General features: G+C 36.7%; 2 protein-coding genes across 3 annotated transcripts; both read left to right on the top strand.

Annotated features, from left to right (window-relative positions):
* The first annotated feature begins 464 nt into the window (after nucleotides 1-464).
* LOC127808513 (beta-amyrin 6-beta-monooxygenase-like) lies at nucleotides 465-1,217 on the top strand. The gene has a single exon (XM_052347088.1). It carries the CDS (start codon nucleotides 465-467, stop codon nucleotides 1,215-1,217), a length of 753 nt encoding a protein of 250 aa, XP_052203048.1.
* A 30-nt stretch (nucleotides 1,218-1,247) lies between these two features.
* LOC127807231 (beta-amyrin 6-beta-monooxygenase-like) lies at nucleotides 1,248-2,758 on the top strand. 2 transcript variants are annotated; one of them, XM_052344912.1, is made up of 2 exons: nucleotides 1,248-1,419; nucleotides 1,976-2,106. In XM_052344912.1, the coding sequence occupies exons 1-2, from the start codon at nucleotides 1,248-1,250 to the stop codon at nucleotides 2,038-2,040; spliced, it is 237 nt and encodes a 78-aa protein (XP_052200872.1). In that variant the 3' UTR covers nucleotides 2,041-2,106. The 2 variants fall into 2 exon arrangements, with proteins under 2 accessions (XP_052200872.1, XP_052200871.1); XM_052344911.1 differs by lacking the exon at nucleotides 1,248-1,419 and adding an exon at nucleotides 1,435-1,780 and having other exon boundaries at nucleotides 1,976-2,758.
* Nucleotides 2,759-12,480: the final 9,722 nt, after the last annotated feature.

Here is a 12,480-nt window from a genome sequence, read left to right as displayed (position 1 = left end):
TGATAATAGTTTGATAATTTATTGTCTTTGTTTTTATTCTTAATCTTTAATTAAAGTGAAGAGTTGAAAAATCAAAGGTTAGAGTCAAAAGTGATAAAGTGATTATTTTTTGTAATTATTTGTTTATAGGTGGGTAAAGACTTTTTTTTTTTTTTTTTTGATAAAAAAAGGGACTAAAAATAAATTTTGTATTTAAAAACAAATTTTGTATTGGGGGGGGTGTTGTATATATACCTATATAGATAGTTTAATTGCTGACTTTGTGCAATTTCCACGGGCGGATACACACTTACTTGCAGCCACACACACACACACATATATATATATAGTTTAATTGCTGACGATAGCTGCTGCAAGCAAGCACTCTCTCTCTCTCTCTCTCTCTCTCTCTCTCTCTCTCTATATATGTCCATTCGATCGCTGAGCCTCTTGAAAACACTCACAACAACTCTCAATTGAAATTAATGGATTTCTTCACCATTTCTCTCTACCTCGGCGTCCTCTTCGCTTCATTCTTCTTCATCTTTCTGCTTCGGAAGAGCAACAACAATGGAAGATCCAATTATAAGCTTCCACCTGGTTCAACTGGCTGGCCACTAGTCGGCGACCACGCTGACTTCGCCATTTCCGGCCCAGAGAAATTCATAAACAAGAAGCTCGCCAAGTTCCCCTCGTCGGAGGTCTTCCAGACCTCCTTGTTCGGCGAAAACATGGCCGTCTTCTGCGGCCCGGCAGCCAAAAAGTTCTTCTTCTCCAACGACAACAAACTCTTTACCGCGTGGTTGCCTCGCTCTATGGTAAAGGCAGTCGTCTTCCCTTCCTCCGACGTCGTTAAAGACGTGACCATTCTGCAGCGCACCTTCTTTCACGACATTCTCAAGCCGGAAGCTCTCCGGCAATATATCCCGATAATGGACTCCACGGCCCGTGAACATATAGACGACGAGTGGGTTCCCAACAAAGACCTCAAAGTTGTTCCCCTCCTGAAGAAATACACTTTCGAATTGGGATGCCGGTTCTTAATGAACATCGACGATCCGAAACGGATAAAAACCTTAGCCGAGCCTTTCGACCTCGTCGCCTCCGGCATGCGCGCCGTGCCAGTGGATTTTCCTGGGACGGCTTACAACGGCGCCATCAGAGGGGGGAAGAAAATGCGGAAGGAGCTTCTGGACATCGTTAGGGAGAGACGCGGAGAGCTCTCGTCGGGGAAGTAGGATTCTGGCCGGCAAGACTTCCTGTCCGTGATGCTGCTGGCGTCGGATAAATTAGGAAGCGACGAGAGGATAAACGAGACGGTGGTGACGAATAGCATGGCCGGGATGCTGCTCGCCAGTTACGATTCCACCGGTGCGGCTGTGGCCATGCTGTTGTACTTTCTTGCTGAGCTTCCCCATATCTATGATGCCGTCTACAAAGGTGAAAACTTTATTTTTTTTTCAATTTTGTTTGCAATATATAGAAAAAGAAAACTAATATGATGAGGGAGGGTTGGATTTTGGTAGCTTTGTCGTGTGTTAATATGGCCAAAACCCAAAATAAAAATATCCATGTTTACAATATCACGTATTTGGGGTGTTAATTAATTACAGAGTAAATGGAGATTACAAAAAACAAAGTGTCGGGAGAGCCATTGACGTGGCAGGATATAGAGAATATGAGATACTCATGGAACGTGGCGAGTGAATCCCTGAGGCTCTCGCCACCTCCTCAAGAATCCTTTAGAGAGATCACCAAGGATTTTACCTTCGTTGGTTATACCATTCCCAACGGATGGAAGGTAATTTGTCATATAATTATACATAATCAGTATTAATGACATAATTATATGCCCCCCAATACTAATTCACCTATTTCATATTTGATAGTTACATTGAATTGACCATACATTTATAATAACAATACTAAACTATGTATACATATATATATTAAAATTTTAAAATAATAGATTTAAAGTATCTTAATTTTGTTCCAGGCACTCTGGACAGTGCATTCAACTCACAAGAATCCGGAATACTTCCTGAATCCAGAAGCGTTTGATCCTTCGAGACTCAAAGGAAGCGGACCTCCATCGTACACATTCACACCTTTTGGAGGAGGACCTCGGATGTGTCCCGGAAAGGAGTATGCGAGGCTGGCGATTCTAGTTTTCCTTCACAGCATTGTGACCAAATTCAAACTGGAGAAAGCTTCTAAATGGCAGAACACAAACCGTTCAATGTCCCCAGCTTCAAAAGCTACCTTAGAAGTTTGTGTTCGGCCTCATGCAAAATAAATTAATCACCCACCAAGAAAAAAAAAGTAAGAAATAAATAAATTACTCAGCAGGCAGTTGATCATCACTTCAATATTATTCTTGGCTTTTATCTATATATGGTGTTGTTTTACTAGGTTTTTATATATGTTTTTGGTTAGTATTCAATGTTGACTAATAATAAGTTCCATGTACGTACTTACCACCTCATTTGGGTGCCATGCCCCATGGAGGGGCTCTTTCCAGCCTTCAGTTGTGCAACAAATGTTATGTTGTATTAGTAATAGAATTAATAATACATTAGTTGTAGATGATATTGTTAGGGTATTTTGTCACAATGAAGAACCTAGATAGGTATGATGGAAGTAAAACAATGAGCATTCTGAGCTTGATGGAAGTTAAACCAAAGGTTTATCTTTTGCCTTGTAACAAAGAAAGAGATAAAAGACTGTCCTAGATGGGTTCTAGTTAGGAATTATTTATTTTTATTTGTTTTGGGGAGAAAGAAAGGAATGAGACAATAACGTCCTAGATGGGTTCATCTTCTGTATATCAATTTAATTCAATTGTCTCTCACTATTATACATAATTAATTAATATATATAATATTTATATTTTATCTTATAGTTATAAAATTTTAATTTATGTTTTTTAATTCAAATATATATATATATATATATTAAATTGAGGTGGCAGCCATCTAGGCTAATTAACTTTACAAACTACATCAATAGTTAATGGTTTTTATTAATAAGAGAGTAATCACTGTTAACAATTGAAATAAAATTACAGTTATATGCTACCATTAAATAAAAGAAAAGTTGAATCCAAAAGGTGGAAATGGTAAGCACTTGTTCAATTTTAGAGACATATTGTAACATCCCTGACCCTGGGAGAAATTAATGAAAATTTATCTGTGTATTTAATGAAAATTTATCTGTGTATTTAAGGGAATTATTTATAATTTATTAAGGACTCATGATTTTAAGAAGTTTAGTTAAGGGTATTAATCATGGTTAAAAATGAGAAAATAATTGGGAATTTATGGAAACTGTGCGTCTATGATAAATTATTTATTGTTTATTAAGTATTTATATATTTGTGAAATTTAATTTAATATATTAGCAAATTGGGAAATAATGAGACTTTTGTGAAATTTCGAGGTTAAAGTGTAATTTTAGAAGTTGGAGATGAGATCACCTTAAGATTTAAAATGTGTATCATATTCAACTAGGAAGCACCAAGATGAGATGGCACGCGGGGGAGTAGGCGAGGGAAGGTCTCGAGTTCGAGCGTGGAAATTCCCCCCCCCCCCCCCCCCCCCCCTTCCCTCTCTCCCGTGACCCCTTGTGATATAAATTGGAATTTAAAAATTTTTTACATTCATCAAAAGACTTGTGATATAAATTTTCCAACAAGTAAAGTCCCAAGTTACCATTGCCACTCCATCCCATAGCTTATTTTTGACATCTCAATATGTGCATCAAGGAAGACTATTAAGTATTAAAATATTAATGTATGAAGCCAAGATCAAATTAGCTTGAAAGACGACATGTTGTACATAAATATGAGCCAAATTTCATGTCAAACAAAAGGGTCTTATATCATCCAACCACCAACTTTTTCAATAAGAATATCCCAACACCACTTACATCCCATAATTCCTTTTTTTTTTTTTTTTTCTTGTAAATACATCCCAGAATTTCACTTGCCAAAAAATTGCTTGAGGAAAGATCTTTAAAAAACAAATACCAATGATATCCCAGTTCAAATTACTACTAAAATTAAGAGTTTACATCTTCCAAAATTAAAATTACAATTATGAAATCTCAAATGTGACTGAAATCTCATGCTCCTAGCCCTCCCTACAAATATTGATTAAAATATTATACCACGTTACCTGCATATAAGGAAAAACAATTAATGACAACTTCCCATAATATTGAACCAACAACATATTTTTGAAAATAATGTAGATATACTTGAAGCATCGAATACAATATTGGAGAATAAAGCAGGCCTTAGGGGGATGGTGATAGCTGTTGAATATATTGTACATGCTGATGCATATAAGGTGCTCCAGATGCTTGGATATTGCTTCTTATATACCTTTGAGATTGCCCCTGCATCTTCAACATAAAAAAAAAAAAATCGAATAAAAGTGTGCATTTTCATTGGCTTTTACAGTTCATAACTCCAAATTAATGGATTTGGTTACAATCTAATATTTAGGTTAAAATATTGATAATGATTAAGAATTTACCAGTGACTGATCTGTCTAATATATAGGATATTGGGATGAATCTAAAGCATGTGATGGATGTGAGTTTTCATTCTCCAATATGAACTATGTTGTCTATTGCTTTGAACCTTTGTTTTGCCTTTATCTGTACTCGCAATTGCCTGTACATCAACCAAAGGTCGCAATTAAATAAAATATTTATATAATTTAGTAAAGCCAAATAAATTGTATTTAAGAAAATTGTATAAAATATTAAATATATAATAACAGATATACTATGTCAAACATAAGTAGGTTGGTTGGTTGGTTTGCATACCTTGGATTTCTTATAACTTTTCTCCAATGGACATTTTTTCCGCAGTTTCTTTGGAGCTCCTTTAGTTCTCGAGCATATCGGATCCAACGTATTAGCATTTCCAACAAGTTCTGTTGATAGAGAATTAAGGGCCACTTATACACTTGCTTGGGAATGCAAATTACTTCCACGGCTATGTATGAGTTGCGACATGGAAAATTGAGCTGTTTTAGATTCAATCCACTCCATGATCCCACAAACTTGGTTTTCATCATTAGTTGCCAAGTCTGCTACATTAGTGAAGGCATTGCACATTTGTCAAATCTTGAGTAAGAGTGTTTATCCAATCATCGTAATTAATTGCTACTCTCGTGTGTCATCTACTTACATCTCACCTCCACCTCCTGAGGATATACTTCTCAGGAACTACTGTGACATCATTATGGAGCAAAATTGATATCGCATGCCTACACACTATTCCCCTGAACTTGAATAGATGACAACTGCAAACAAATTCAGTAGTTTCTCTTTGAAATAATATTGTGAACATTTTTTTCCTAACTCTTCCATCAAGCATTACATATTCTCGTACATCATACCTTGGCAATAGACAACCCATATCAGAAGATACAACTTCACAGTAAACCTTCCTAGTAAATTCCTCTTGAAATTTCCTAAATTTTGATATTGTGTACACTTCTTGAAATTTCTTTTCAATTGCATACTTAGTAGCACATGGGACCATTTGCGAGAATGACTTAAAATCTGTTTGAAACTCCTTTTCAACCTTACACCTGAGTGCCCGCTCATATTGTTCAACAAATTGCTTGAGGGAAGTTTTGGAATGAACATACCCATCAAAAAATGCGTTAAACTCTCACTACGTTGAGTTGTTAACATCCCTGCCCAGAAAGTAGTTTTCAAGAAGCATGGACCCAATGGTTTCTGTTTTTGAATAGTCCAGACAACCAAAGTAACAATCAAGCAATTTAGGAGTATAAACACAAAGTGTAGGGTATGTATCAATAAACACATAACTTCTCAACAAAAGCATACTAATAACTTGGACTACGTTGCTATGCAGATTTAAGTACGCGTTCTGGCGAGGCAGAAAACACAAAATGAAGGCAGTAAAAGTAACTTAGATTAGCAGGGAAGAGGGCTCAAATGTAAGCAAATAAAACTTAGTTTTTTTTTCTTTTTCTTTTTCAGATTATGAAATTTACCTCTAGCAATGATCTTGACTGTCGAATTGGAATCTTGCTTCTGAATAGTGAAGGCGAACGAAAAAAATGGGGAAAGCGACGAAGGCCCAAAAATCGATGGGGTGGCCACGACAATGGAGGGGACGTCAACGGCGGGGCTGGGCCGAGAATAGGGTGGCGGGTCACAAGGGAGGGAAGGGCATCGACGACGGGTCATAGGAGATGGAGATGGAGATGGAGAGGGGATGGGCGACGACAACAACGTGAATGGCGGAGGTGGTAGGCAAGGGGTCGCGGGGAGAGAGGGAGAGAGGGAGAGGGAGAGAGAGAGAGAGAGAGAGAGAGAGAGAGAGAGAGAGAGAGAGAGAGAGAGAGAGATGGAGGGAGGGAAGGGGGGAAATTTCCAGGCGGGAGAAATTGGGGTGGGGTGGGAGGGGTAGAGGGGCGTTAATGCTAAGAAACTAAAATTAAAAATCAAAAAGAAATTAAAAAGTTTTCTTCTAAAACTCCCTGTAAGAGTTCCGGGACATGTAGCATAATCCTTCTTTCCCCCTCCCTAGCCACCATTTTCCTTTCTTATGTTTCCACGTGGCAATTCCAGGGCCATCCTTGGCCTCAATTCACCATACGTACTCCTTTTCTTCTGCCTATAAATATCAGAGTTCCACCATGCAGTAAAGCGCTGTAAAACACGAAAGTACCAGAACTCTGTCCATGCATGCGCGCAAGAAGATTGTAATGGAGCAATAATCCAAGCTATCAATAAATACTTGATAAGGGTTTAATATGTTTTGTGTGTAAATTATTTTTATTATGACTTACATCATAGTGCTTAGGCATAGGATGGTGGATTTCTGATTGTAAGAGTCTTAAGATAAGGTTTTAGAAGGAACCACTAGGGGCCACCTAGAGCCTGAGATATGTGCGATGGATGGGTTTGCATGCACATTGCACTTCTTGATGTCATGCTCATTAATTTACTACATTGCATATTGTCTTTACTGAGTCTCTAGACTCACCCCAACCTAACAAATGGCTCGAGGTCTAAGAAAGGGAAAGCAATGTTGGTGAAAGAGTCGCTGGCTAACAATGATTGCGGACAGTACTAAGAATGTGGGTCGTGTTTCTATGTCATTTTTGTAATATATATGTATATATATATATATGTTCTCTATATTTAACTATGGGAGACGGCTACGGTTTAAATAAAATTTGATTAAGATCAAGTTAAAGTTCTCACTATGAGTAACTCAGAGTGTGTGTTTGAACCGGTTACTTGCGGTCGAGACATAAAATATGTTTAAATATGCTTGACTGTTTGTGCATCTAATGAGCATGTTGGTTTACGAAAACTAAATTTATATTTTAAAGGCGAGCACGAGAATCGGGTGAATTTCTATTGTCTATGTATTTTAAACTCGAGTTCTCGACAGTGGAAGGTGGCGAACCTTGGACCTCACCTAGGGCGTCTTTATTATTATAATATTTTATATTGGTAAGATATAACCGTCCTTCGAGATAGGCCAAATTTGTAACTGCAAATTATGGTGACACCCAATAATGGAGCCCGGGGCGGCACACATATATGTATGTTTGTTTGTTAGTCTCCATTTAATGTTTAATGTGTTGTCCATCACATGACATATTAAGTTGATTTGTTTATTCTTTTTACTAGGTTCTCTCAATTTTGGCACTCATTACAGTCAACTCTCAACCCCAATGACACTCCATTCAACCCACGCCCAAGTCAAGATACAAATAAATTTCCACAAGAAGAACAAACAATCAATCAAAATCGTTTCTATCTCTCTCAGTTGTCTGCCGCGGGTCTTCTATCATTTTGGCACTCATCACACTCAACTCAACCACACTCCATTCAACCACCCCCCACAATGCAATCTTCTCCCTTTCACACGCTTCTAATTCCCCCAACAATGACACTCCATTTTGTTAATGAAAAACGCAAGATGCTTACATGGGATGTCGTGTTGGAGTCGCACTTGATACTACTCGAACTTTAGATGATGTTAGTATTATTATTATTATTATTATTATTATTATTATATATTTAAGATAAATGATATTATTTATTATGATAAATGTATATTTATACATAATTTTTAATTTTATTTGTTTGTTTTGTTATATTGGTGCATATATATATTGTGTTTATTAGGTTTAATTTTGAAAGATAATTAATTTTTTTATTTATAAATTAATTTAAATTTGAGATGAATTTTATAATATACCCAAAAAAGTTCGTCTGAAAATTCGTCTAAAATTCATCTAAAAAAAACAGTACCAAAAGCCATCTCAAATTAGACTCTAATTAGAGACCAAAAAATCTATATAAAAATTCCGTCTCAAATCGATCTCAAAATTCGTATCAAATTAAAGATGAAAAAAATTCATCTCAAATTTTGTGATGAGCAATTTTTTGATGGCTCAAAATTCGTCTTAAATTAGAGACAAAAAATTCGTATCAAATTACAAATGAAAAAATTTATTTCAAAATCCATCTCAAATTAGAGACGAAAAAAATTCGTCTCAATTTGATGACAAGCAGTTTTCTGATGGCACGAAATTCGTCTTAAACACCAAATCCTTCTCTAATTGATTGTTTTCTTGTAGTGCACATTCTTGAGCCGAAAAGGAATGACCTTATTATAGTAATACATCCCCGTTTTTATAATGAAAAAGGTCTTCTCAGCATCAAGCGAAAACATGCTTATTTGATGGTACCTGGAGAAGGAGTCTAAAAAGCTCAGCATATGGTACCATGATGTATCATCCATAAGGCGATCAATTCACGGTAGAGGGTAAGAATCATTTGGGCACACCTTATTTAAGTTAGTGAAGTCTACACAAACTCATTGCTTTCCACTAGGCTTTTTCACCATTACTACATTGGCAAGCCAATCAGGATAATGGACTTCGCGAATGAACTTGGCTTTCAAGAGTTTATCCACATTTTCTTCAAAGGCTGATAACTTGTCAGGCACTATATTTCTTTTCTTTTGTCTGACAAGTTTAGCTTATGGCCTTATGTTCAGTTGGTGAGAGATCACTTGTGGATCAATTCCTAGCATATCTATAGGTGTCCATAAAAAAATGTTTGCATTATCCCTTAGGCAACATACATATGATTTCTTACTTTTCTTCTGGTGGTAGTTGACTCCCTACGTAGACCTTCTTCTAATCATCATCCTCATAAAGTTTAACGGGGTCGAGGGCTTCTGTTGGCTGAGGCTTTAAGGATGCTTGCTCTAAAATAGACATGGTCTCAAGGATGGCTTGGAAAATCTCTTTACCCTTTGTCATTTTAGTGGACGAGACATAGAAATGATGTATGACTGCTCTTATGTTATTAATGAGCGATCTCCTAAGGTTGACATTATACGGGTTGGACATTGTTTTGACCACCATAAAATTCACCTGGGGAGTAACGTTGTGGGTGTGCAAACCCAAAGTTATTGGAAGCTGCACAAAACTTGCCACATGCATTGCCTTTCTAGTAAAGCTATATAATGGAGAATATACGATTAGAAGACGGTCATGAACAATGTGTGTAATGACCCATTTATTATGAATTAATGTAAATTTGTGTATGGAATTAATTAGAAAAAATTAAAATTAATGTATTTTTGGTTAACGGAGTTTTAGTAATTATTTGAAAATATTGGGGTTTAAATGTAATTTCAAAAATTGGTGGCCGAATCACCTTAAATATAAGTTATGCGTAATATTAATTGAGGGAGCTTGTAGGCGAGATGGCACGCATGCACAAGGAGGCTACGACAAGTCGCAAGTTCGAGGCTAGGTTGGCACGACTGGGAGAGAAAAAAATGCTGATTTTTCAGCAAGGAATGACCCCAAAACGATGTTGTTTTGGGGCTGGGGGCCACGCACATGCCATATGCGTGGTCGCACAACCAAGTTGCTAGCCGCGGCCACCTGATGCTATACCCATTACCACTTGTCCCAATAGCTAAGCCACGTCTCCCAAGCCCTTTTCGCCTTAGAAATTGACAATTCCCTACTGCCACGAAGTCCTTACAACACTTCCTTCCTCTTGGCCTATATATATGTGCTGGATGTTGGAGGAAAATGAGGAATTTTGGAGAGATTGGGAGGATTTTGGTGGCATGGACTTGAGTTGTGATGTCAGCGACCCGAGTGCATAGCGAGAATTAAAGGAAAATATCTAAGGCAAGTTCTCTTCTTATTTTTGCAAGTTTAGTTTCTCTCTTTGCAAGTTCTCTTTCTATTTTTGAAATTTCATGTTTCTTAACTTTCTAATTTGCAAGTTCTTTCATTTTCTTGCAAATTCTATTCTTCATTTAGAAAGCTTGCTCCTTGTTTCGACACGAAACGCCCTAAGTTGAAACTAGGCTTCGTCATTCCTTTTCTTCAATCCCAGGATCGATTAGCAGATTTGGGATTTAACCATACCACACTTAGCTAATTAATTTTCATTAAATTTGTCCAATCAACATGATTATTATTTTAATTCTCCTTTTTTCCAAAAATTCCACCAAGCTCCATCTATTTCAAAATTCCAAACCACCCATTGATTTTTCCAATTTTGAGGAAAAATTCATATAATTTAAATTTCCAAAAGTTTTAGAATTTTCTCCAAAAATACCAAAAAATCCCTTTATTTTTGAAAATTTCTCCGGGACCTATAATTAATCCAAATATTCCCCAAAAATCTCAAATTTCTAGATTTTTTTAAAAAATTTGGCCGGCGAGGCCTGCACAGGGCCCTATGGTACGTTGGCAGCGCAGGTTGGCCGTGGGCTGCCCGCGCCCGGGCACCTACCACCCGTGCCCGGCTACCTGCTGTGGCCTTGGTTGCTGCCACCAGCCTTCACCCATTTTCTTCTTCTTTTTTTTTTTTTTCTTCTCTTGGGCTTCCTAACCCAAAATTTTTAAAAAATTAAATTAAATAAATAAGCACAAAAAATCTTCAACTTTTCCTCCATTTTCCAACACCCAAAATAAACATCAAACATACATCCAAAATTTCCTTTTCATTTCACAAATGAGGCTTACACAACCCTTTTGATGCTTACATAACAAACATCTAAATAAAATACACCCATGGTCTTAAGCTTTAACAAGCCATTACCAGAAAATAAATTACAACACATGCTTAGGATTCAACAACCATAAAACTAACAAAATTCCATCATGAGCTTCCCAACTTCAAGCTTGCAACACTTTTTTTTTTTTTTCTCTTGGCACATGAACAACCTACAAGGTGAGGGTGAAAACCTCATAAGCCATAAAGCTCGTGAGGTTTACGAGTATAAACAATATTATGTATGCCAAATGTATGCAAATGAAGCTAGGTCCTTTCATCCTCACAACCCACCAAGGTTTGAGGCATCAACCTACCCCTCCCACAACACCAGTCCTCCATATGGCTATAGGTCCACTAGATTCACATCATGCAAGTGTTAACCACTACATGCAAATGCTACATAAAATTTTTATCAAACATATTTACCAACTTGCAAGGCCACCTCCACATGGGGCCATCCCTTACCTCTTGATGCTTAATGCTTCCCCAAAAACTTCTTCTCCATAACAACCTTGAAATAAAAATTTTAAGAAACTAAGCCACCATCAAGAGAAATAAAAAAGAACTTACATACTACCATAAGGAAGAATACTTACATTTCTTCCTTTTTTTTCTTTCCTTTCATTTTCTTCTCTCATTTCCTTCTCTCCATATGCAAACCTTAACATTGGAAGACTCCTTCTAAGTTCTCTCTTCCATTTTCCTATTATATCTAATAGTCTCAAGATTAAATCTTAGCCTTTGGATTTACTTTAGGAGAACAAATCTCATCCACACAAACAAACACAATCCATGCCACTTGATCTCTTTAAATCCCAGCCCTTGGATCACTTTGCCTTTTCCAAGGCTTAATCTCAACCACTGAAAGAAAGCACAATCCATGTGCTTACCCAAGATTTAATCTCCTCCATGGATTTATTTTAGAGAATAAATTTCCACCATCTATCTCATCTCTCTTTATAAATATCTCCACCCATTTGGCAATCCATGCCAACTTTCAAAAATCAACCATGGCCCTTGGATTAAATCATATTCTAAGATCAAACCTCCACCATTGGATCTTATTGAATTTTCTATTTTTTTTCTCATTTATTTTAATGAGACTATTTTCAACCCATCACATGAGAGACATAATTCAATTATTTTCCATTTAAAGAATTCTCACATTTTCACACATTAAATGAGAGACTAACTTCTATTTATTTTTGAATTTTTTTTATTTCTCCCATAATCATTCCTTCCATAAATGCTAAACTGACTAATTCCCATTTCTTTTTTATTTAATTAACTCTCTCATTTCTCTTGGTCAAGAGCTTGCCAAGTGTCACTCCTTAACACCAAACTTGGCTTCCAAGCCTCCATTTTGTCCATTCATGTGGCTCCACCACATTTAATCTC

This window comes from Diospyros lotus, chromosome 8, assembly GCF_014633365.1.
Source record: "Diospyros lotus cultivar Yz01 chromosome 8, ASM1463336v1, whole genome shotgun sequence".
Taxonomy (NCBI): domain Eukaryota; kingdom Viridiplantae; phylum Streptophyta; class Magnoliopsida; order Ericales; family Ebenaceae; genus Diospyros; species Diospyros lotus.
Note: the sequence above shows the minus strand (reverse complement) of the source record. Positions and strands in the feature narration are given on the sequence as shown.